Here is a 26587-nt window from a genome sequence, read left to right on the forward strand (position 1 = left end):
TGGGAGGTAAGTGATCAATGGAAAACTCTCCATGACATTCCACTAGGTCCTATTCACCATTACAACCAACCAGCCAAAGAAAGAGGACCAATAACTTCGCATCAGGTGCCTCAACTTGCACAGTTCATTAGGTTCACCAGCGTTGCTGGAACATCTTGGCCGATGGTGGCTGATTTGACATTTTCAAATGTTCAATGTTCACCAGACCAGTGGCTTGAGTCATCAATATTTCTACTGGAGCTACTTGATCTGCATGTTGGACCCTTAGCCCTCCAACCTCCCAAGCATTTTTAACTTAACAGTCCTGCTGCAGGCGCCATGAGAGTCACATCTGATAGATCATTATCTACAGTTCGGACTAAATTCTAAAGTTGTTCCGAGTCCCACTGTTTCCATTGATATACAAGACAGTGAGTAATTATAGGAAAAGCTCCACTATTTCAAGTATGTCTTAAGGCTTGGTTTGGATAGCGCTAAACGTAGACTTTTTTTTTTTTTTTTTTCGTTTCTGCTGCAGGGACAACGCGCACTGTACTGTTCACTTACTTTTCAACAATTTTTTATTAAAAATGGGTCTCGCAATACTATTTACACATTTAAAAATTATTTTGTTACAGTATTTTCAATTTTCAGCTGTATTCAAACAGACGCAAGAAGAAAGGAAAGCTGAAAAGTGTAAAATGTTAATCATCCTACAAAAAATTACCCACTTCTAAATTCTACAGAAAGTTAGGAGCTAAGCAACTCATACTTCATGGCATACAGTGAAGCATTTTTTACTGCCTTGGTCTTCAATGAGAAAGTAAGTTGCATGATATTCGAGTTCAGAATCTAGGCCAAAAAATAAAACACTGATGTGATGTTCCTGCCAAGGTTAGGCGGCATTTTCAAAGTTAATGTTTGTCATTACATATAGAGTGCCAGAGATTATCTTACAGCAGTAATACCCCCACCTAGTCTTACATTTAATACGAAGAAATGGTTCCAATATTCTCAAGTCCTTCAAAATCTTTTTCAAGTTAATTCGTGGTCAAGCCATATTATCTGGATAAAGCCCTATGTAATATTTTCTGTGGAATTTCACCTATTCGGTCCGGCAAGTTCTGAGTGGAACTCATTGAAATCCTTCATTTTTTATCTGCATTGAGGTGAAGTGGCAGCTCCTTCTCTACATATTGATGAAGTTGCTCCAATTCAGACACAGCTTCACCTGCATGACAAATGGAATAACATTATATCAATGGGAGGAAATGACATACCTTGCTAGTACTCATCTGTCTGTTGGAATGTTCACGCTCAGGTAAGTTATATCCATGGGCATGTCCATTTCAGAACTTGCCTACATTCAACTATCTGCATATAGATCAGATTTGATCCGAAAAATAAGTATAACTTTTATCATGCAATGCAGAAAACATACAATTTACCTATAGCCAAGCCTCCATTATGAACTTTAGAATTGACTTAGGTTGGCATTGTTGATTTTATCTATACTAGTCCTGAACTCGATGAGTAAGTAAGTTTCAATTCATACGATACATTTTGAAAAATTATATTTGTAATTTTTTCTTTGGAAGTTTTCATTATCTTATTAGTTAGGCAAGTAAAACTCACCTTTATTAACACAAAAAAAAAAAAAAGAATAAACATATTTTTAATAATTTTCTTGTCAAGTTTTACAAATGGGATACTCAGACAGTGATAGAAACCAAGCTATGATCTAGAAAAATTTTAATGATAACTTTTCATGTTGATATTAAAGATCAAAAAAACTAAGAAAAGAGAAAGACCAACAAATAATATACCACATGTTTCTTTGACTACAGTTGCTATATACATCTCCAACATGTAACATGGCCAAATAACAATGATAAGAGACATGAATATTAGTATTACAGGGTGATTAGCAAAACACAACTACAGTCAATTAATGTCAATTAAGAGACATGAATATAACAAGGTGTTAATGAATGTGATGGGAACTTTATGAACGTAAATTAAAATAAAAAAAAAATCTTTTAGAAAGAAAAAGGTTCCTCAAAAATTTAAAACTTGCAACTATCACTCGGTCAAAAAGACGAATCTTTTTTTTTTGAGTATTTTATTATTATTTTTTTAATCAAGGATGAATCCCTAACTTTTCAATTAAATTAATTGGTAGGGAAAATTGAAGTTGAATTTGAAGCGGCTTGCTGAAATTTTTGAAGCAGTATCATTAGTCAATGAAGCCAGAAGTTATGAAATATATTAACAATGCTCTAAAAGTCAAAGTGAGATTGTGACAAGTTTTTTTTTTATTTTTTTTTTTATAACAGATTGTGACAAGTTTTTGTCAACTAGCTGAGCGTTTTTATATTTTATTTTACAGTTAAGGGGTCGATGGTTTTCTTATATGCTATAAAATTAAAATTAATTTTATAATGTACTTGAAATAGTTCTGATAGATTCTCAAGAAAACCCCCAAAAAAACCAAAAACAAAACAAAAATTATGATAATTATAAGAGCTTAATTTTATTTTTACTGAAAATTATAGAAATAGCTTAAATATTAAACAACAAGAGATCAAAACAATTAAATTAGTAGACACATTCAATTCTCTTTTTGAGAGATAGTTCAACCTATGGCCTCCGTTCTTAGTAATTGTTCTTTATTATTAGGCCAAGACACTAATTGGTTTTTAATGTAGGTGAGGTTCAAATCCTAGATCTCTTATTCAATAATAAGAAATTATACCAACTGAACTAATTGAAACCCACTTGACACCTTCAATTTAAAAGATAGTTGCGTGCTAGACTATGTTTATGTGTATCACTGTTGCTCTAATCACTTTTTTTAAAGAGTAAATTGATAATTAAATAACAAAAAGACATTTCTATAATAACAAAAACTCTACTACTGTCATTTTTTACAACTTATGATCTATAAATAATAATGGCAATATCAACACATGTAATAGTGACATTAGTTTAATCATAATTTTAAGTAACACCTTAAAATTGTGAAAATTTGTCTCTACCCACCACTCATGTAATGGTTCACATCCATGATATCTCCTAGCGGAGAAACCCCTACTCGAGAGAAGCAATTATAGCTATAGTCTTTGTACGTGGAAGTTTCAAATTTTACGCGTTCCTTATCCTAGAAATGACACAAATGCTCACTTTTTCTGTCATTTTGGCCGCTACAAAATTGTAGCTATCTAATCTATTTCAAATTGGGGTGAGGAAGTAAAACCAATACCTATTAATAGCTTCTTTTGTGTCGTACACTCCTTAGCATCAACTTTAAAACCACCTAAACAAACTAATATGTTTTACTAACCACTCCACCTGTATATATCCCTCTCCATTCCAATTATTTGCAAACCAATACTACCTGCCTCTTTTTCTATCTGAGTTTACGTTTTTTGAGTTAGTACATGCACTTGAATATGGCTTTGAAAGGCATCAACATTGCCATCCTTTGGCACTTTGCTTTGGTTCTTGTCATTGTTATGCTCTCCACTCCTAATGTTAGGCTTGCTAAGAAAACAAAGATCACTGGCTTAAAAATGAATGCGATTGATAATTGCTGGAAATGGAACCCCGACTGGCGAAGGAACAGACACCAACTTGACACATGCTCAGTGGGTTATGTTGGGAAGATGACCAACAACATTGGAAGGGGCCTCACACAATATGTAGTCACTGAACCTAGTGACAACCCAATTAACCCAAAACCAGGGACCTTAAGATATGGAACAACCATGATCAAAGGGAAAAAATTGATCACATTCCAAAGAAGCATGCGCATTAGACTTGAGAAATTACTTCTCATTAGTAGTTTCACAACCATTGATGGTCGGGGTGTTAATGTTCACATTGCCGGTAATGCATGCTTGATGATCTATAAGGTATGTAATTTGCACCAATTTTTTTGTTCAAATTTTCACAATTGCTTAGGTAACATACTGATTATTGATTAGCACACTATAAAAGTGATATCATAGATGATTTCACATAAAAGTGATGTTGTACTAGTGACTAGTCACAATATAACAACTTAACAAACTGTGAAATAAATTGTCGTGGTATCTCTCTAACATTTTTCATTACATTTAGCTTTTTTGAGCTGACCAATTACTAAAATGCACCTTATATATCAATAGCAAAGCAACATAATCATTCATGGTCTTCGCATCCACCATTGCCAATCCCAACCACCTAGCACAGTAATGGGTCCAGACTCAAAGATAATTTCACTAGGTCAAGTTGATGGAGATGCAATCAGATTGGTTACTGCATCAAAGGTTTGGCTAGACCACAATACACTCTATGAGAGTGAGGATGGCCTTCTTGATGTAACTCGAGGTTCTACAGATATCACCATCTCCAACAACTGGTTCAAAAACCAGGACAAGGTCATCCTTCTTGGACACGATGATGGGTTCTTGCGTGATAAGAACATGAAGGTCACAGTCATGTACAACCATTTTGGACCTAATTGCAATCAAAGGATGCCAAGGTATGTAATTGATCCTCCTCATTCAAGGAATTCTAGACATAAACCAATCAATCATATATTTATGAAGCCACAATAATATAATATATTAAATCAGCTATCTTATGCACACAAATAAACTTTGTAGGATTCGATTTGGATATGCACATGTGGTGAACAACCTTTACCAAGGATGGATGCAATATGCTATAGGGGGAAGCATGAATCCTAGTGTCAAGAGTCAAGCCAACCTCTTCATTGCAACAAAATCAGGGAACAAGGAGGTAAAATTTCAATATTTTCATTGTCATTTAAGTTACAAAAATGCATATACCTGTACTAACACATACACAATGCATAAAATTAATATTAACAGGTGACGTGGAGAAATGGTGAAAGAGGGTCATGGAAATTTTACTCAGTGAATGATGTATTTGAAAATGGAGCTAGATTCATTGAAACAGGTGCTGGTGGGGTAAAACCAAACTATAACCGTGAACAAGTTTTCCAAGCTGCAGATGCAAGAACAGTGAGGTCATTGACAAAATCAGCTGGTGCTTTACGATGCATACCACGGTCTAGATGCTGAGGCAAAGAGTTTGAAGAGAAAAATGGAGCGTCAACTTGGAAGGAGGCTGAATATAGAATATAGAATATAGAAAATAAATAAAATTTATAGGAGTACATTGTTTTAGCAATATTGGTCTTCAATGCAATTGTTGACTTAGCATGCCAATGGTTTTCCTTCTTCTTTTATATTTGGATAAAAAAAAATATAGTGTCGCTTGAATCGTTGGGTATGCACATTTGTTTTTGTTAATTAAATAAAAAATAGCGTTGTTTGAGTTGTCGGGTATGCTCTATAACATTTGAATGGAGTTTGTGATGTATGGTGTACTTTTGTGTTACAATTTCATCATCTCTTTTGTGTGTATGTTTGTTTTAATAAATAGAAAATAAATACCTTGACACAAGTAAAATGAAAACCAATTAACATTTGTGGAGCTAGCCGCCAGCTAAAAGAGAAACTTGTCCAAAAATGTACAGCATAAAAACAATGGCACATTGAACATTGAAAAAAAAAAAAATCAAATTTCAATACTTAAAAAATTTAATAGAACAAAAATAAATAAATAAATAAATAAATAGTTTAAGTTATTACTAATTTTACTAAGATAAATTTACAAATGAACTTGACATTTCCTCTCAAAAAAAAAAAAAAAAACTTGACATTGAATACGATTAGTACCATACTAATAACATGATAAAACTTAATTTATATATTAATTTACCACCGCACATCCTTGGTGCGATAGTCACTCCACAAGTATAAATGTTTATGGGATGTAGGGGACAAGGGCAGGAGTTCAAGTCTCTAGGAGGAAGCTTCACACATATATGCACTTAGATTAAGCTAGAGTAAAATTCTATCTTGTATAAAAAAATAAAAATAAAAATAAAAATAACATGATAAAACAATATTTTGATTTTTTTAAAATTTTGTATTTAAAATTTGTTATATCAATTTGTACAATTTATGTAATATGTAATAGAATATATGATGGTCTTAACCTCACTCAAAATTAAATTTTCAAAAAGGTTGATGTGACATAATTATAAGATTCAGCTCTAAAGTGTGGCTCAAAGCTTCTGTTTTGCATACTATACGTGCCCACGTCCTTGCCTTGTCTTTTAGGAATTTCTTGTAGGATATATTCAAGTAATCTTCTGTCAAGTATATGCTATACTAGGCTTGCATCCAAAGTAATCGAAAGCATCCACAGAAAAACGAAGAATTATTACCCAAAAATAATGCAACTAGAGAAAGTCTATAGACAAAAAATGTGACACCTGCTAATGTATCATATTGTTAATGGTAAACATAAAAAATGATATCAATAGTGAATTCAAATAAGAATCAATGCAAGCTTGTTAACTCAACTATTGTCAAATTTTTGTGGGTATATGCAACTATTATCCATAGTTGCTGCCCATGTCACAGAACCACCAATATTTCCACCATATCTAAATAGCCAACCCAAGGAAGGAACTACTCTACTAGTCCTTGTGGCATCACCAAGACAATCCATTCTTGCCTTTTGATTAAGTCGTCTAACATTGTAACAAACTAGAACATACCACCACACATAATTGCCCCTTAATTGCAATAATTGACATCATAGATTGATTAATTTTCCAGTGGCCTATATTGGTTTATTGTGTAAAGTGGCCTCCAATAGGATATGTCAATTTCTTAGTATTCCCACGACCACAAGCAACAAATACTACGTAGTACAATGTTTTGTAACTAGGATTAGATAACAAGACAAACTTATGATCGAAAACATCGCATAAAAAATTTCACACTGTTCAAGTTAGGTCAAATGTGAGAGCTTTGATTTGAGTATGTATCATAGAGGTGTGCACCAATTTAATGTCCCAACTTTTGTCTATAGCATCCTAACTAAAGAAGAAAAGGACTGCTTTGCCTTGACTTACTAGGAAGGAAAAGTTTGTGGGTTTTATATTAGAGGATGCAAAACCGTCCTATAAGATTAGTCTAGTGGTTTTTAGACCTCATGATCTATGAGGTTTTGAGTTCAAATCTCTTACTCAATAGTTCTCGTCTTTAAAGGATTTTTTGCCTTTTGATTAGCGTGTAGAACGTGGAACTATGCACATCAAAACCAAATCCTCAATTGAAGTCACCCTTGTCACTATTTCAATATAAAGGTCAGCCACAACGTGAAGCAAAATGGAAGCTGGAAAAGGTTGTGGCCAATTTATACAACGATACTTAAAACTCACTATAGCTCTCATAACTAGAGATACTTTAGTTACAAATTTAGTTATAACCTAACAATAAAAAGATGACATATGTCTCTGTTATGTGCAATGCACATGATTTACTTAAAATGATAATATACAATCATTTAAGTGTGGTTTCGTACGGCATGTACATTGCACATGACATGAACATATGTCCTCTGATATTGTTTTTTTTTTTTTTTTTTTTAAGTTTATAGCCAAACTTTGTCTCTCATAAACCACTGAGAAACTAGAACTCTCAAGATGGGAAACAAAGCTCTTAAGAATTGTACCACTCTAATTGAATTGGATAGAATTAAATCTTGAAGGTTAGTACACAATATATCTCTTTGTTTATATTAACAATCTTAGACTAATCAATAAAGAAGATACAATTATATTAATTGCTTCAAAGTCTAAAAGAGAAAAATGTTGATTCACAAATGATTAAATCATTTTGTCACACTTCCTTTAACATATATAAATAACTTGTCTAAAATCATAAAATGTCAATATGTGTTTTAGGAAACCTTTGAAAGGCACCCCCCCCCCCCCCCCCACACACACACATATGTATATATATCAATTGAGATTACTGAAATTATTTATTGTACTTGATGTATTACACATTCTCCTCTAGTAGAGTGAATTCTATCTATAAATCCTATTTATGAAGTCTAACTTTATGTGAGAAGAGAGAATAATACACTAGGTATATGAAACCATATCTCTTAGGAATGGATGTGGCATGTAGAGCTTATTTGTTTTGATGTAAAAAGTAAAAAGTGCTGTGAAACTCGATATTTTGATGGAAAACAATTTATTTTATGGTATTTGGTTACAAATTTAGAAAATATTTTCATGTGTTTAATTAGTGGTGAAATAATTTTAAAAACTTTTTTACTAGAAAAGAAAAAAAAGAACTGCACTTTTTATATTTACCATAAAAAATGTATCAAATTTTTTTTTAAGTAGTTTATTAACAAATATTCTAAGAATACCAATTAACTGGACCCTTAAACTAATTAACTATCTAACAAAAAATTAGTGATAAAATCCCATCCTCCTTCCCTTTTAGATCTGAAGAACCATCGAAACTCAACCAGCTGGAGAGATGCCGCAAAATCCGTTGGAGAAGCTGCCAGAGTTAAGCAGTTAAAAAAAGAAAATGACTTTCATCTCTTTTACCATGCCCTCCTTCCCAAATCATGAAACCAGTCTTTTTTTTTTTTTTTCTGAATAAATCATCAGGAAACCAATCAAATAACTACACAAAGATTAGCACATTGGCATAAGTTAAAATTAACAAGAGAAATGATATGTTCACAACATTTTTACAACAAATTTTAAGTGGCAGGTTGTTACTGGTTGTTATTGTTGGGGCAAAAAAGTAATCTTAGTGTTAAGTTCAAATTTGAACCAATAATAATTAACCACCTATGATTTGTTGTGAAAATATTGTAAAAATGTTGTGGACGTAGCACTTCTCAATTAACAAACTAGGCATTTGCATCTAACTCATGTCTGTCAGTGGCAATTTCCTTACTACGGCCACAACCATTAAAGTCATTAAATGTAGTAGAATTATAAAAGGTTAGTGGCTGCAATGCCAAAGCTGTGGAGGTCCAAAATCTGTTGTGTATTTCTCTCCGCACTGGTTTTGTTTTTAAACATACTCCAGCAGCGTCTCTGGTGGGTTGATGTTTGGTGGTTCTTCAAATCCAATGAAAGAAGGACAGATTAGCCGGAGCGAGGCATGATTGTGTGGCGAGTCATATTCTTTAATTTGTGAAAAATTGTTGCAATTGGAGGATGTAAACTATGGATTTTGTACTGTATCTTTATTGAATTTAAACTCTTCCTTAATTAGTCTTTTACATCGAACCAAAATCAGACCATGAATGTCCACATTCAGCTAATGGCAATGTTGGCCGGGCTAGTACTATGAATTGGAGCACCTAGGCCAGCTTATTCTGACACAAAACTTGGTCAAGCTTAATATATTCTTGATTACTTGATATATTCTCAATTAATTGTGGACAATAAAATGGTGTTAAGAGTTAATTAAATAAGAATCAGTTGTGAAATTTATTATAATCTCAATCCCGCTTGATGCTACCATATATGGCTTATAATATATTACAAAAATATCATTTTTCCCATAATGTAGCATCCATTCCTGATTTAAAGTTTAAACAATATTTCATGAAATCAACCAATCAAGTATAAAAATGCCATTTTTCTCAAAAAAAGAAATAAATAAATAAAAATGCCAACAACATATGAGGAAAGTTAGTAGCTACCACTTGTCTCATTTAGAAGAAAAATCGTACAAAAGAACGATAAATTTATAGGATGACTTAAAAAAAGAAAAGAAAAGAGGAGTCACTAAATTTAATAATTTTTTTTTTTGCAAATTTAATAATTTATGTACCATAATTTAGAGACCTTTTAGACCAAGTCTATATATATATATATATATATATATATATATATATATTTTTTTTTTTTTTTTGGTTGCTGAATTAGACCAAGTCTATTCTCACATGTAGAATTTTTTTGTTTTCGTTTTTCACATGTAGAATCATTAGTAGGAACACACACTATGATACATATGTTTTCCACTATTGAGTATTGACCAGTGAATTTTAGGAGACAATTCCGGCTGTTTGTTCTTTCCAACCTTTTTTTTTTTTTTTTAATTTTTTATCTTTGATTCTCAAAAAGGAAACTTTTTTTTTTCATATTTCCCTTCTAAAAAAAAAATCAGTTATTTTACATTACAATCATGAAAAAAAAAAATATTGATTTTTTTTTCTTTATTTTATTTTAATTTTTAATTTTTTTCCCCAATTTGAACTTTGAACACTGTTTGACCGTCTCTCAAGACCACACACCAGTCACACACTCTCTCTCCTCTTCTCAAATCCTATGCATGCTTACATCAGTACAGTAAGACTTAACCAAAACCAGCTAAAGTACCATATAGTCTTTGTTTGAAAGAGAGAGAAAAAAAAAAAAACAAACAAACAAAGAGAAAAAGAAGAGGCTCAATGTCCTAAGTAATAGCACCCTGACATGGACATCTAAGTTTGGTACTTTTGGTGGGCCACCACACTGTCCCTCCAATACCATTAGTCCTTCCCCTCATATAGTCAGAGATACACCCCCCTACCGCCCTGACAACATTACAATAAAGAAAGAAAGAAAAAGGCTTTACTCTCTTTATTTTTTTGCTTGGACAAGTAATGGTCTTTACTCTTATTTAGTCTTTAGTCATTAGTCTTTGCTAGTACTACTACCACTTCATAGTAGCACAGTTCACACACACGCACTGACTCACACACAAACAAACCCACTTTTAATTCAAAAGCTCATATTTGTCAATTCATTTTCTTTTCCTTCCCCCAACTCCCCCCTTCTTGTCTTTTTGTCTTCTTCTTTTTCCACCTTCTGCATTTTCCTGTCAAAACCCTAGATTTCATTTCAAATCTAGGGTTTTGTTTCTCTTGGGTGGTTGAGGCATGATCCAGGAACTGCAAGGTTGTTGACCTTCAGTGTCTGTAAGTCTGTGAGCTTCTGATTTTTCTACATTTCTTCTTCTATGAAGTTCTGTTTTTATTTATTTATTATTTTTTTTTATTGAGGATTTAGTACTGTTTCAGCTTTTAACATCACTTTCCTTTTTTTTTTTTTTGTGGGTAAAGATAAACAATTTTTGTTGGGTTCTTAGATTTTCCCCATTTCAAGAAAAACCCTTGTAAAACCCTTAATTTTGAATCTCCGTGTGTTTCTAATTTGAAGATTTTAGGGTAGAAGGAGATCTGTGTCATTTATTTTTCATTCTTTTTTTGGAAGTAAAGATTCAAAATTTATGTTGTGTTTGATTAGCTTTTCACCATTCCTAGAAAAACCCTTGTAAAACCCTTTTTTTTGTTTTTGTTTCTTGAAAGCTCCGTTTCTGGTTGAACTTTTGGTGATGATTTTAGAATCTCTAGTCTAGTTAAGGGATCCAGGTTTAAAGGGTATAAAGTTAAAATCTTTAGGCTCCAAAATATTTAAGTTTTTGAGTAACAAATCAATCAGTAAATGCATGGATGGGAGGGAAGCCATGGCATTGTCTAGTGGGTCAGCTTCATATTACATGCATAGAGGTGGAGTTAGTGGGTCTGGAACACAGTCTGGGATGATACATGTACCACCTGGGTTCAGACCCTTGCACAATCAGGGTATTCCAGCTCAGTCCAATGTCAGGGTCAGCTCGGTTGGACCAACATTTTCAGTAGAAACACTACATCCCAATTTCACTCATGGCATTAGCATGGGAGTGTCTCCTGGTGTTCCATCTGGTGAGCCTATAAAGAAGAAGAGAGGAAGGCCCAGGAAATATGGTCCTGATGGCCCAGTTTCTCTTCAATTGTCTCCTATGTCTGCTGCTCCTAATGCTACACCCGGATCAAACTCATCATCCCAAAAGCGGGCCAGAGGGTGGCCACCTGGGACTGGCAGGAAGCAGATACTAGCTGATCTTGGTAAATTTTGCTTTTGTTTTGTTTTTGGTATATGTTAAGTTCGATATGTTGTCACTATCTTGACCATATTCGTAACTCATATTCCAGTGTGGTAGAAAGCAATTTGATTCTCATATATTGTATTTCGATAATGATTAATTATTATGCTTATTTTTTTATTGCCATAGAATTGTCCAATGATACAGTTTTGCTGGAGTAATTAGTGCCTATCTAATTCTTCTTTATTCCCTTGAAAAAAGAAGACGACTCTTTGGGTTTTATGGGGTGATGCATATTGTGCTATTTCACTGAACATTGTTTATTTGTTTTATTGGGCTAACATGCAATAATTTTGGTTCTTGTCATCATGTTTCATAACTTCCATTCATTGGTAGTTTTTCTTATCAGTTTGATCTATGGATATCTTTAACCTTGTTCATTAGCACATGCCAGTTTTAATGATTACTGAAATTTCCAATGGATATCTTCGTTCATTCATTGGCTGTGTCCTTGACTTCCTCATTAGCAGTTGGAAACCTTATTAGAATGAACATCTTGTAGACATAATCAGGAGTTGTAAAATTGAGGTAAATCATTGCAATAAGGAGAGGCCCTGGCCATTTTCTAGCTTCAATACTTTACAGTCCTTATGTAACTGAAGATCATGTTAGTAATAGCTGATTGAAATTTTAATTTTGGTGTGTGTACAGAGAGGTCTGTGGATTCTTTTTCAATACTTTATGTTTGTTTTCATAGGTGAATGGATGAACAATTCAGCTGGAATGGCTTTTGCACCACATGTTATCACCATTGGAGTTGGGGAGGTATGTTACATACGTTTAAATTACTTAGACATCTAAAATATGATGCACATATTGAGTTCACCAAATTCCTCTGAGAGAGCCCAAGAGGCTGACGTTATATACCCATAATTGTCTGTTTTCCTTTTCTTAGCTGTTGAGACAGATTACATGTGAACACTAGTAGAAATTGCTTCCTCATGTAGGGTAGAAAAAACTTGAAAACTGAATGATTCCAGGGATGCAAACAGATAGTGCTTTATGATCTGTTAAAGGTTTCCTTCTATAACTTGGTAGAGGTTTGTGATTCACATAGCTTTTATATTGATGGCAATAGATTCCAAAGGTTTTCTTGTAGTGTTGTACACAGGTGATAGTTAGGAAAAAAGTGATAAGATGATGAATAAAGTATGATCCTTTATGTGTTGTGACATATAAGCTACATGAATATTGTTTGTAATATATCCAATATATATGGTGTAGTTACACATACTGGAAATTGGACCATATAGTTTTATAGATGAGATCCATCAGAAGAATATAGATTGGGAAGAAAGTCACAATTACATGCAAATCCGTGCAAATACGTATTGTTCTGCTGCAAACATGTACAACTTTGCATGTATCAATGTCAGCCCCCAAGTCTTGTTAAATGTTGCTATAAGTGGCTTTTAGTAAAGGCCTCTATGTTGGATCTCTGGTTTGGTGGCAACTGAATACTTCACAGTTATTGCTCAAGGGCATGCTAAATTTAATCTTTAATTATTAGGGTGATTGTTTCATGTTTTTCTTTGCAGGACGTTTTTTCTTTATGAGTATTTTTCTTTGCAGGACATTGTTGCAAAAATACTGTCATTTTCACAACAGAGACCAAGGGCTCTGTGCATCTTGTCGGGCACTGGTACAGTTTCTTCAGTAACACTACGGCAACCTGCATCTACGGGTGTCAGTGTCACATATGAGGTTGAAGCATTCAATTATTTCTCTCTCTCTCTCTCTCTCTCTCACACACACACACACACACACACAGTATTCCATTGTGATGTCTTCTCAGTCAGTCATTATTTGAATTTTTATTCTGAGAGTAGGATATGAAGGTTGAAGTTTCTCTTTCCTTTGTGCAAAGACATTATATACAAACCCATGTAGGATCCAACATATAAATTATGGTTTTTTTTTTTTTTTTAATATGTATACTATTTCAAAGTGTAAACTGTTCTCTCTGCTCTTAATTTGTCTATATGATATATACTATAGTTCGTTTCAAAGTTGATATATTTAGTATATAAATACTGTTGAACAGAACAGTTCTTTTTTACTGACAAATGAGATATGAGAGCGGCCGTGTATTCATTTTATACCTACTACAATAGCTTCAGTGCTTAATTAGTGCAGTCAGAGCTAACCAAATTAGGCTAAGTTTTGAGGATTATGTTTAAGAATTAGAGAAAAATTTTGCATATGGTATGAGTTTTGGGTTAGAGGCTGTAAGCATGTTACTTGAGGGTTGGGATTTTAAGTGTGCTTCTAAGCTCCAAGGGTGAGTGGATGCAATAGCTGGCAGAACAAGGGAATAGGTTTTTTTTTTTTTTTTTTCTTGGGAGGGGGGGGGGGTGTGGGGAGGACAAAGGATTACTTAGGTTTTATTTGGTTGGAAGGGAGGAAAATGGTTGGAGGGTAGAAAATGTCTTTCTTTCATGTGTTTCTATTAGAGAGGATGTAAAAGTAGAAGGATAGAGAGTAAATTATTATGATGCTCATATCATTAAAAGTGGAAGAATGAAAAAGTGGAGGGGTCATTTTAAAAACAGTTTTTATCATTTAAAATGGGTGTCCTAGGGCTTGTTTGGTTGGGCTTTAAAAAAAAAATCATTAAAATCTTGTTTAAAAAACACATCTTAAAAACCTTATCTTAAATTTAATGTGTAAACACCAAAAGTGAAAACATCTTTTTGGTGTTTCATTTTTCATTTTCTGTTTTCTTTAGCTCTCCCTCTCCAACTCTTTCTTCTCTCCAAGGCTATGCTTGGTTGGGAGGATGGAAAAAGGGGGAGATGGAAAATGTTAGGAGGATGAGAAAGTGAGGATAGAAAATGTTTATATTTTCCATTATGTGTGTTTGGTAAAGAGGATAGAAAAGTTGAAGGGTAAAGGTTAAATTACAACCATGTGCTTATTATCAAAAGTGAAAGGATGAAAAAGTGGGGGTAATTTTGTACTTTTCTTCTTATTTCCATTTTCTCTCATATTTTCTTACCGATTTGGAATGAAAAAAAAAATGGTGGGATCGGGTGGAAAACATCCAACCCATCTTTTTTCCTTTCCTGTGTCACTCAAACCAAATAATTGAAAACCACATTTTCCTCTCCCTTTTTCTTCCCCCATTGCCATCCGTGCTTTACTCCAATCAACACAGCACATGTCTCTCTCTTCCACCCCAAAAGAGCAACCACCCTGCCTACAAATGACAAGCACCACAACTCCTCCAATCACCACCACCAATTTGGTGAGAGCTCTCCCACAATGAGCAGAGACTGCAATCTGAGGCACAAGTGGTCCCACAACAAGAGGCAAGGGAGGTGAAACTGGCCTAAACATCATGACAAGAAATGCGAGCCATTGGATGACGAAGATTGTGAAGATGGTACAACAGGGGTATTCTGTGGAGAGACAACAATGATGATTGTGATCCAAAGCGATGGATTTTTCCAGAGTTGGTCCATTGTGATTTCTTGGGGTGATGTTTGGGGAGGTTTTTTGTTGGGTGATTTGTGATATTTTTCCGGAGTTGGTTGGGTGATTTGTGTGTGTGTGTGTGTGTGAGCTGGTTTTTTGGGTTATTGAGGTAAATAAATAAATATTTTTTTAAAAAAAAAAACTTGAAATTGAGATACATTTGCCAAATAATTTTTTTTTTCATCTTTTACATTTAAAACCTATACAAAAATATGTCTTGGAAATCCATTTCAAAACCAGATTTATCCTTTTTGAAAACACATTTTAAAGAGGGTGAGCCAAACAACCCCTTGGCTTTTGTAGGTTTTGGGGAAAGGTGTTTTCTCTTTAAATGGATGAACTTCTTGATTGAAAGAAATAGTTTTTAAAGCTTTTACTAGAGGAGATCCTTTAAACGTTTGGTTTGTGATGCTCTTTTTATAATTATTACTATTATTATTAAGGTAAATTATAATAACCTTGCTTAAGGATTGGGGACTCTTATTTTTATATGTGACACTCCACCCCTTGAGGTTTTGATTCAAATGATAATTAACCCATTATGACCATTTATGTCCATTGCAAATCGTCAAAATACATATTTTTAAAATTAAATTCCCATCCAGCATAACCTCAAAATAATGTTTAATAACCCAATTGATTATAAGATTTAAAAAAAAAAATTAAATAATAACTAGAGGGGGTTAAGTGCCAACTTTTGGAAATATGAGGGGGTTTCTTACATTTCTTCAAGCCTCAAGGGAGGCTAGTGTATAACTGTGGTTGGTATGCGATACTGTGAAATAGAGAATGCAACATCAAGCAGGGCCAGGTTGGTGATAGGGGCAGAATGGAGTTTCTGAAATTTGAAGCTCATGTAAAGTGGTACTGCTGGTAGTAAGAGAAAATGGTGATGGGTTCAAGTTAAACAATTTCATTCTAGCAGTATTGAGTTATCCTAGTTTGTGATAATTAGTGGGATTAGTTAGTAATAGATAGAATTAGTTGCTTTTGATTGCTGCTTTTGATGAGAGGAGTGAACCTCAGAAACAGAGGTGATAGTGACATGTTTACAAAGGCAGTGATTGGTGAGCACTTGTCAAAAAAAGAAAAAAAGTTCACAATGGCGGTGTTGTAGTGAATTGAGAATTGTAATGGACTTGAGTTAAGTTAGTGATTGTTGTGGTCAAAAGCCTTGTAGCTCAATTAGTTAGCACCTCCTGGTGTTTCCATGACATTTAGGGTTCAAATACCCCCTCCTTGTTGTAACTATACAAAAAAAAGGGACTATTGTGGGGATTGATGGGGTTGGTTCGTGACTCTCAGGGCTTTTCAACTTCAAAACACGGTTGAACCAAATGTACATAATTGTGCATATTAAGGTTTGATTAACATTCAACTTGGGCTCAACATAGGACTTTGTGGGGCCTATACTAGCCTAAACTTGTCTTGAGCTATCAAATTTCAGCTTAATGAGGTCATTTTTAGAGTATGGTTGAGGCAATGTGATGCATTGAGCATCTTTGTGGATTTAAGTTGTGCAGCATTGGCTTTAGAGATGAGTATACAGAAGTTTCATGGACATCATCCCTCCCTCGACGCACATGTCCTTTGTCAATGCTGAAATGGTGAACAATGATGTTACTGAACAGAAATAAAATGGTGTATGATGTGGTGTGTTTGGAAGGAAAGAAAAGAAAGCAATAGTAGGTGCTTTGAAGATAATGAGCATTCTATGCCTGGTCTCAAGTTATTATTTTTTAGAACCTTATTGGACTGGTTAGTGTGGAGAAACCAACCCTTTTCTTCAATTTTGGATTTACTTGATTTATGTAATTTTTGTATTTGATCTGTACACCCTTGTATTCAGAAAATTATTGCTCCCTGCCTCTCACAGAGGGGTGGGCCCCAGGGTGGGTGGGACCCACCCCTCTGTGAGAGAGAGAGGGAGCATAGGCCCAGACTATGCAATAACAGCCCCCTTGTATACTCCCTCTGTACTTGGTGTTTCTTTTTTTATATCAATAAATCTTTATTACTTATCAAAAAATTCAATAAAATAAAATGTTGTATGATGTTATGCACTGTTTTACTATTTTTTTTTTTTAATTTTCCCAACATCTACTCTGCACAGTTAGTTTTTGCAGTTAGATAAGCTTTTGGCCATTTCTTGTGTATCATATTTTCTGGTATATATATTTTTCTTTTCAAACAATTTATAATTTTTTTTTTCTGTTTTTTTTTTAATAGGGCCGTTTCCAGATATTATGCTTGTCTGGTTCCTACTTGGTTGCTGAAGATGGTGGCCCACGTAATCGTACCGGTGGCGTAAGTGCTTCTCTTTCAAGTGCTGATGGTCATGTTATTGGTGGTGGTATTGCAATGCTTATTGCATCTAGCCCAGTTCAGGTATTTCCTTGATTGCCCTGAATTTTGTCATACCTTCCTAGAATACTAGGCCTGATTGGAATGTCATCATGCTTGCATACTGCTTGTGTGGGAATAGATGTTCATGTGCATGTGGATGCGGCATGGAATGTGTGCTCTGGAGATGAAAAGTTTTTTTTTTTTTGGGGGGGGGGGTGTGTTGGGGGAGGCGGAGGGGGAGGGGTTTTTCATTTAACATGTGTGTTTGGTAATATGCTATGGTTTTATTTTGATAAGTTTTTGTGATGTTTATAGCTGATTGTGTATACATGTGGGGTGGTCGAATATTTACTAGTGCCAGTGGTTTGGGGGGTGGTTGGGAATACATTGTTGTGTTTTGGGAGCCTAATACATTATCAATATGTTGCTCACTGCAGGTGGTAGTGTGCAGTTTTGTATATGGCGGTTCTAAACCCAAGCCCAAACAATTGGCCTTGGCTGGTGCCATAGGTAACGAGGGTTCTGAGGCTCAGCGTAGTGATAAGTTAGCTACACCAACTAGTGCACCGTCTTCTCAAAATTACAATCCCTCAGGGATAAACGTTTGGCATGGTTCACGGCAAGCTGAATTGAGAAACAACCCCCACACCGGTATTGACTTGACGCGTGGATGAAAGTTTGCTGCAACAGACACATGACAATTTTGTATATATGTGTTGTTGTATATGAACTTGATGATTCTGAGAGAATTGTAACTTTTACAACTCCAGCTTGTTTGCCCAATGACGGGTGACGGGTTTGTGCTAACATGTTCTGTAACAAAGCCATCATTTCAAGATTCTCATGTTCTGTAACAAAGCCATCCTTTCAAGATTCTCACAAAACGATCTTACTTAAAAGTTCATAATTTGAAGTGTTAGGTTTATGCGTGGGGAAAATCTAGAATTCCTAGATGTCTATGATTTAAATTCAGTGAGGAAAAAGCAGTGTCACTTGGCAAATCTTAGGCATCTGGATTTACAAAACACACAAAATGCACTTTTAGTCTCTTACACAAGGTCTTTTTTCATACTTAACAAGAGATTTTATCATAAGTTTTAATTATATTATTCTATAGTAATTCTATGTATTACATAATATTTCACTGCTAATACGTTTCTGAAAAAAAAAAAAAAATCACTGCTAATACTGAAAAGTGAGATGAATAATAGATAGGTCATGTTAATGAGCGTTTTTAGGACAATTGTTAATAAATCATAATAAGAAAATTTTGACACTAATTTTATGACAATTAAAATGATTGTCATAAAATTAATTGTTTTATTATTTTTCTATAAAATGATTTTAAAAATAATTTATAAACTAATGCTAGTGAACATTTTCCATAATAGATAAGTAAATGACAATAAGGCCTTTGACTTTTTATTATTATTTACTTTTTGTTGTATTAGAGGGTTAACACAACACTGGTGTTTAATAATAATAATAATAAAATAATCAAAGAAAGTCACTAAATCTCTTGTTATTTGATTGATTAAAAAAAAAACTTTTTAAGAAAAGTTAGAAAAATAACATCCTTTTAATTTTATAGCAATAATATCCATTATTTGAATATGATGAAGGGTGAAATGCATATAGTCTCCAACATGAAGTACTAGAAAACCATACTAGGGAGTAATCGAGAAATAACCTCTTTTAGCAAGGAAGGCCAAACTAGGCCTAATTATATTGAACTTTATTACCCAAAATTTTGAAAATTTATTTATACATAGTAAATAGTAATACCTTCCACAACATATAACCCTAAAATTACAATTTGGACACCATCATAAGAATTGGATTATTTGTTAATTTTTTTGATTTACAAGAAAAACTGTCGTTCATTTCCGCCATTAAGTAAATTGTTTCTGCAAAAGCCATTGTCTTCACTTTGATTCCTATGTGCTTACATTTTCGAGTGTTGAATATGTCATTTTGACATCATTGTAGTGTTTGTCAAGGATAGTTGTAGCTAAGTTATCATCGAAATGGAACTTCCCAAGAATATTTTAACATATAGGAAATTGATCTCACACCAATCATTTAATTCAATTTGGCCTTGATTTTTTGAGAAATAATTTTTCATAATCATTATATTTTCATATTGAATAGTTTCGAAATCATAATTATTAGTATAATGAAGGGATTTTCAATAAGTTTACTAGAGTAAGAAATGGATTTAAACTTTTTAGAGAAGATTTGACAAAAGACTTGTAGGCCAACTGGCATCTCTTGAGGAGATGTTCACCGTTCAAATTATCATTCCTCAATTGGTGGTTTAATGGAAACTAATTTGAAAAATCGCATTTTAGACAATACAACCTAGTTGAGCTTGGAAGACATACAGTAATGCTAATGGAATGAGCCTGCAATGGGTTTTAATTAAGTTAGGGAAAAAAAGTGAATTGTTTATAGTAAATTTCTATAAAAATTAACAGGGGGACAAAATTAACCTCTCATGCTATGAAAAGATATGATTTTGTTTAGGTTTAACAATTTAAGTCCCAACTCTTAAGTCATATGAAAAGCAAACTTCTTCTGTTCTCCTACTGTGATGTTACATTAGTTTATTGAAACACCTTCACTCCTAAATTTTCACCAAAGGTCAATTTAGTTTTAAGAAGTTTACCTATAAATATTCTCGAAGTCACCTTTTCCCTTTCCCATTTTCTACATTCTTTTCATTCAAATCTCATTAACTTTTCAAGCGTCTAGCCATGAAAGTGACAATGGGGTTCCTTTAATATACTTGTTCTTTCTTATGTACTTGTTACAAACTATTCATGCCAAATCAAAGTTAGTATCAAGGAAAACATATATTATAAGCATGGATATGACCTTCATGCCAAAAGCCTTTACCAATCATCACAATTGGTATTCCTCCACCATTCACTCCCTCCAAACTACAAATCATGCATCATCAGATTATGATGAGTCTTCACCATCACTTCTATACAGTTAATGATCAGGCCATTCATGGTTTTGTTGCTCTTCTCAAGATGAACTAGAGGCACTATAGAAGTCACAGGGTTTTGTCTTGGCTTCTGAAGACAGGACTTTCAAGTTTCAAACGACTCGCACCCGAGTTCCTCTCCCTCAATCCTAATACTGGCTTATGGCTAGCTTCAAATCAGGGTGAGGGTGTCATTGTTGGTGTCATTGACACCGGAATTTGGCCAGAAAGTAAGAGCTTCAATGATGATGGCATGACTAAAAACCCAAAAAGATGGAAGGGAAAGTGTGAGGAAGCGCAAGAGTTTAATGCCTCCATGTGTAATAAAAAGCTCATAGGTGCTAGGAGCTTTGGCAACGGTCTGATAGCTAATAAACCAGGCCTCTATATTAGTGTGAACTCTGCAAGAGACATGGTTGGTCATGGAACATTAACTTCCTCCATTGTTGCAGGGAATTACGTAAAGGGTGCTTCTTTTTTTGGCTATGCTACCGGCACAGCAAGTGGTGTTGCACCACGTGCTAGGTTAGCCATGTACAAGGTCGCAGGGAAATCTTCTACCTACGAATCCGATGTTATTGCTGCCATAGACCATGCCATTACTGATGGTGTGGATGTGATTTCCCTATCTATGGTCTTTCTTAATGAGTCAGTACCTCTAGAAGAAGATAATTTAGCAAAAGCTACATTTATTGCCATGGAGGAAGGTGTGTTGGTTTCTACTGTAGCAGGAAATAGATTCTGATGATGAACGAAAATCCACCAGTTGTCACGTGGTCCTCACCTTACTCGAAACAACACCTGCACAACAACAGACAAGACCAACAAAGGGCACCGGTGTGGTGTCGGCCAAAAACCCTCCGAAGGTCAAGTTAGAGTCTGTTTACAACCCTAGAATGCCAGAGTCGAATTAATTATGCGTACCTTGCTTTGTGAGGGTTTTGGGTATATATAGTAGCGTTGGGCCGAAATTCACGCCTTGGTCAAGAAGTTCTTTCCTTCTAGGAGAGTAACTCGTGGAATTTCGTATTTCTTAGAGTTCTTTTCCTTATAGGAATTTTCTGGACTAAGGCCAAACGTGTAGCGCAAGAACTTTCCTCATATGCACGTACATAGTGGACAAAATAAGCTATGGATGAAGGTTGGGTTACCCCTTCAGCTTTTGCTTCCTAAGGTCGTCAGCCTACGCGGGTCTCCGGTAAGGTCGTCAGCCTACGCATGTCTCCGGTAAGGTCGTCAGCTTTGACTCCGTCATCTTTTCTTCCTTCAGCCTAACGCCGTCAGACATGAGGTGTAGCCATGGATGTCAAAAGGAGACGTTTTATTGACCAGAGCTGACGGGCTTGCTACTCCCGTCAGCCTTCTTAAGGTATTTGGTAACTCGTAAAATCACCCTCATCAGATTCCAAGGTGACCAAAGAATACGGAATGGGTATCCGTGGGTCATGACAGTCACAGCTAGCACCATTGATCGTTGGTTTGCTGGAACTATAGCCCTAGGGAATGGGGAAGACATTGTTGGGTGGAACATTTTCCCTGGTAAGACCTTATTTCAAAATGCAATATTATTCTACCCCAAGATCATGAGACCGTATGATAAAATACGGAATGTCCCTAAGGACATTATTGTATGCCGTGGTGAATATGCTAAGCTTAAATCTCAAGCGTGGTCATTGCTCGATTCAAATGTGTTAGCAGCTATAATTATCATCAATAATCCTTCAATATATGTAGTGGAGAATATGAATTTTCTTCCTCTCCCTTGCATTTTGATTAGCTTAGGCAATGCACGGGTTTTGAAAGTTTCTTATGGGACATCTTTGGCATGGTTTGAAAATTGCTCCACCTCTGGCCATGGGGTCAGGTCATATTCGTCCAAATCAAGCACTTGATCCTGGTTTAGTTTATGATGCAACCCCGCAAGACTATGTGAATCTCTTATGCTCCATAAATTTTAACAGTACACAAGTCTTGAATTTCACTGGATCAAACAGTTATAGCTGTTCAAGCCCTTCTTCTGATCTCAACCACCTATCATTCAAAACTATCACAGAATTGTAACCAATGTTGGACAAGATGCTTCGACTTACAAGGTGACGGTGACAGCACCAGAGGGTTCTACGATTGTGGTTTCACCAGAGAAGCTAATCTTTAGGAAGAGAAATGAAAAGAATACATATAATCTCACTATAACATATAGAGGGAAAGAAAAATCTTCATTCGGCACACTTGTTTGGGTTGCAGAAATTGGAAATCACAAGGTTAGAAGTCCCGTTGTAATATCACCTGATGTCTATAAAACAAGCACTGGCTTGTGTTAGTTGTAAATCTAAATTGAAAATGCATGAGTTCATGAATCACTAAATCAAATTTTTGACTAAGATGGTTTGCCATTGTCAATATCAAGGTAATCAATATCGTATCACTATCAGCCTTATCAATGTAATATATTGTAACCGCTATTAAACTAGTATTGTTACTGTGGGGGGTAAAAATGCTTAAATGCACGTTTGGACCTTGGGCCTAATTTATTGGTATAAGTCTGTTCAGTCAGAGTCTTCGAGACCTACAGGTCAGTCCGCGCTGCATGGGGCCGAGAAGTTGTCCGAGGAGGAGTATCTCCTCGGACAGGCCCCATAAAGGCCAGGGGACTTGCTAAAGGGTTTAGAGATAGCATTCTGGAAGATCTGTTGGGTAAAGACGTGATCAAGCACCCATTAGAAGCAGGAACGTGTGAGAAATATTTGAGGAAAAAGCTGTTACCACCGCATTAAAGGCCCTGCATCTACCTCCCTGGCCGCATTAATGGAGAAATGATCTCTGAACAATAATATTCAGCCTTCCAGCTATTGTTTGAAGACTTTAAGAAAGAGATGGATGGGGCAGGTATCTAGGAGAAAAATTTGTGTTACACGTGGATGAAACAGGGAGAAGAAGAATGATATAAGAGGACAAAAGAGAAAAGAAGGATGATCTTTTTTTTGGAAACTAAAAAATTGTAATCTTTTGCTTAGAAAAAGAAAGGTTATACAAGTGGTCATCGGCTTACATCTGAGGAGAGTTTTTTACCATATTTATCTTTTATTTGCGTGGATTGCGGCCTTCTAACTTATTTATCAATTCCCCAATATCTCTAACCTAGGTTTCAAACCATACTCTACAAATTTCATTGTATAAAGCTCTTTGGGCCTGAGCCCATCACTCATTTGGGTTCGAGTACAAATTGTGCACTTACAGTTACTCTTCTTAAATGTACCAAATTAGATACCTGTTTGTATTAGGAATTTTTGGAATGCTTTGGCCGGCACAATAAAAAAATAAATAATTTTAAAAAATTAAAAAAATATATAAAAACATGTTAATGTACTTAGACTAATATTAAGCCCAAAATGGTACACTTGTTTGAGTAGAAACCACTTTTTATATACTTTCGGTCTCTTTTTTATATTTCAATTTATAAACTCCTTAAAAGCTGAATTAGAATCTCTTGCCCTTTTTGGTTACTTAGGGTGTGTTTGGATACTGCTTATTTGTTAAAAACTGAAAATATTGTAGCAAAATAATTTTTAAATGTGTGAATAGTACCGTGAGACCCAGTTTTAAAGATTTTTTTTTTTTATAGGAAAAAAGTAGTTTGCGAGTCCCATGAACAGTGCACAAGATCCACAAAAACTGCATGGGATGTAGACGTTGAAATGCAAACGTTGTATTCAAATAGATATTTAATCATTGATGCTAAACTTTTTGCAAAATCCTTTAGCTTTATAAATTTTACTTTTTTCTCATGTACATCAATTTGCCAATTTTGTAGCTAATAATTTTGCTAGACATGATAGAAATGTCACAATTTTATTGGTGTGCATTGATGATATTTCTCCACACATCAATGTTGTATTTCAAGCTGATTTGGCTTTCCTTTAATTAAATTTGCAGCATCTTTCTATCAAAAAAAAAGTTACTCAAAGTGATCCAAACTACTTGAAGTGAATATTTGACTTCAAGGATATGGATTTGGGGTTCGAAATTGCCCAACTTAATAGGACTTTTTGAGAAATTCACAATTTAACAATGAAAACAAGGAAAATCCTAAATTATCATACCTAAATTACCAAGCCTAAGTTATCAAGCCTACTCGAATTAGACAAATTGCAAGAAAAGCAAACAACCTACTTAACAAGATTAACGCCTACAAGTGTAAATGCTTGTGGGGTGTCGGGGGTAAGGATCGGGGTTCAAGTCTTCAGGTGGGAGTTTCACACACATGTACACTTAAATTAGGCTAGAGTAGAAATTTTATCTTGTGTCAAAAAAAAATTAAAATATAGCATTTATTGTTGCTACGCTTCTGATGAGTCACATCAACGGCAACATCATCCACCCATTTTCAACATTCTTTCTCTTATTTTTAAGTCTTTTTTTTCTTATTAATTTTCCAACTTATTGTATATTTTCTCTAACTTTTCCTCTCCATTTTATCTTTTCATTTCTCCACTACTATTTACCTTAATATCACTTTTCCTCTATCCCTTTATCTTCCTTTATTTTTTGCTTTTCTAATTCCCCTCCACTTATTATAAATTTACAATTAGGGTGTGTTTGGCAATTGTTTTTTTCCCTTATTTTCTATTTTCAAAAATAATTTTTTATTTTTAAAACTTAAAAACTTGTTTGGCAACCCAAAATGGACAAAAAACAAAAACTGTTCTCAAAACTCAATTTATGAAGCAAACTAAAAATATGCAAAATGCTATTTTCAGTTTCTAATTTTCAAAAGTCAATGAAAACACGCATTTGATTTAATGAATCTGTCTCATTTAATGAGTTAGCATTAGAATTCAAATCCTAATAACAACATATTTTAGTTTTTTTTTTTTAATTTCAACTAACCAAACATGTTTTTAATTTCAAAAATACAAGAAAAATGTTTTTTCTTTATATTCCCATAAACAAGTTTTTGAAAATAGAAAACAAAAACTGTTACCAAACATAACCTTAGTTTTTCCATTCTATTCATAGTTTTTTTTTACACATAAATGGTTATTTCTCTCTCTCTCTCTCTCTCTCTCTCTCTCTCTCATTTTTGTTGGATTTTATTATATTTTTCTTGCATCTCTACTTTAGGTTGATAAATTTTGTATTATTTGGTGCTCTACTTTGGGTTGATGTGATTAAGTTTTGTGTTTTAAATTTGTTATCTTTTTTATTCTTTTTTATTTCATTGATGTTGTCCATATTGCATTATAAAGATAGTATATAATAATATAATGTTATTTTATTACATAATATGACTTGGATAACTTGGTGTTTATTACCATATTTTTTATGATGCAACCCCACAAGATTACGTGAATCTCTTATGTTCCATGAATTTTAACAGTGCACAAATTTTGTTCAAGCCCTTCATCTGATCTCAATTACCCATCATATATAGTTCTACTCCGTAAGAAAAGGGCATCTTCAATCATTCAAAACTTTCAAAGAACTGTAACCAATGTCGGACAAGATGTTTCAACTTACAAGGCAATGGTGACAGCACCAGAGGGTTCTACAGTTATGGTTTCACCAGATAAATTAATCTTTAGGAAGAGAAATGAAAAGAAATTATATAATCTCACTATAACATATGAATGGAAAGAACAATCTTCATTCGGCACACTCGTTTGGGTTGAAGAAAATGGAAATCACATGGTTAGAAGTCCTATTGTAATAACACTTGATGTCTATAAAACAAACACTGGCTTGTGTTGATTGTAAATCTAAATTGAAAATGCATGCACGCATGTATCAGTAAATTGATTATATATAAATCCTGACTAGGATGCTTTGGTATTGTCAATATATGTACAATTCGTGCCAACCTACCAAGGAATGAAATTAAGTGCCATTGTGGTTGATGAGTGTTTGACTAGACTTT

General features: G+C 34.3%; 2 protein-coding genes and 1 pseudogene across 2 annotated transcripts; all 3 read left to right on the forward strand.

Annotated features, from left to right (window-relative positions):
• Window positions 1–3629: 3629 nt before the first annotated feature.
• Window positions 3630–5069, forward strand: LOC142612380 (putative pectate lyase 16). Its single transcript, XM_075784477.1, has 4 exons — window positions 3630–3893; window positions 4149–4504; window positions 4629–4764; window positions 4857–5069. Exons 1-4 carry the CDS (start codon window positions 3645–3647, stop codon window positions 5067–5069), a joined length of 954 nt encoding a protein of 317 aa, XP_075640592.1. The 5' UTR covers window positions 3630–3644.
• A 5524-nt stretch (window positions 5070–10593) lies between these two features.
• On the forward strand, window positions 10594–18565 carry LOC142613641 (AT-hook motif nuclear-localized protein 5-like). The gene is made up of 6 exons (XM_075786079.1): window positions 10594–10851; window positions 10996–11820; window positions 12556–12623; window positions 13431–13562; window positions 17565–17723; window positions 18119–18565. The coding sequence occupies exons 2-6, from the start codon at window positions 11382–11384 to the stop codon at window positions 18353–18355; spliced, it is 1035 nt and encodes a 344-aa protein (XP_075642194.1). The 5' UTR covers window positions 10594–10851; window positions 10996–11381; the 3' UTR covers window positions 18356–18565.
• On the forward strand, window positions 18376–26421 carry LOC142612381 (subtilisin-like protease SBT3; annotated as a pseudogene).
• The last annotated feature ends 166 nt before the right edge of the window (window positions 26422–26587 follow it).

This window comes from Castanea sativa, chromosome 10 (genome assembly GCF_040712315.1).
Source record: "Castanea sativa cultivar Marrone di Chiusa Pesio chromosome 10, ASM4071231v1".
Classification (NCBI taxonomy): Eukaryota; Viridiplantae; Streptophyta; class Magnoliopsida; order Fagales; family Fagaceae; genus Castanea; species Castanea sativa.

Bases quoted from the DNA above. Each gene is read 5' to 3' on its own strand.
- LOC142612380 (XM_075784477.1), top strand. From the start codon at position 3,645: ATGACCAACAACATTGGAAGGGGCCTCACACAATATGTAGTCACTGAA. The intron at 3,894-4,148 runs GTATGTAATTTG...ATATATCAATAG, and splicing joins CATGCTTGATGATCTATAAG to CAAAGCAACATAATCATTCA. The intron at 4,505-4,628 runs GTATGTAATTGA...TAAACTTTGTAG, and splicing joins TGCAATCAAAGGATGCCAAG to GATTCGATTTGGATATGCAC.
- LOC142613641 (XM_075786079.1), top strand. From the start codon at position 11,382: ATGGATGGGAGGGAAGCCATGGCATTGTCTAGTGGGTCAGCTTCATAT. The intron at 12,624-13,430 runs GTATGTTACATA...TTTTCTTTGCAG, and splicing joins TCACCATTGGAGTTGGGGAG to GACATTGTTGCAAAAATACT. The intron at 13,563-17,564 runs GTTGAAGCATTC...TTTTTTTAATAG, and splicing joins GTGTCAGTGTCACATATGAG to GGCCGTTTCCAGATATTATG.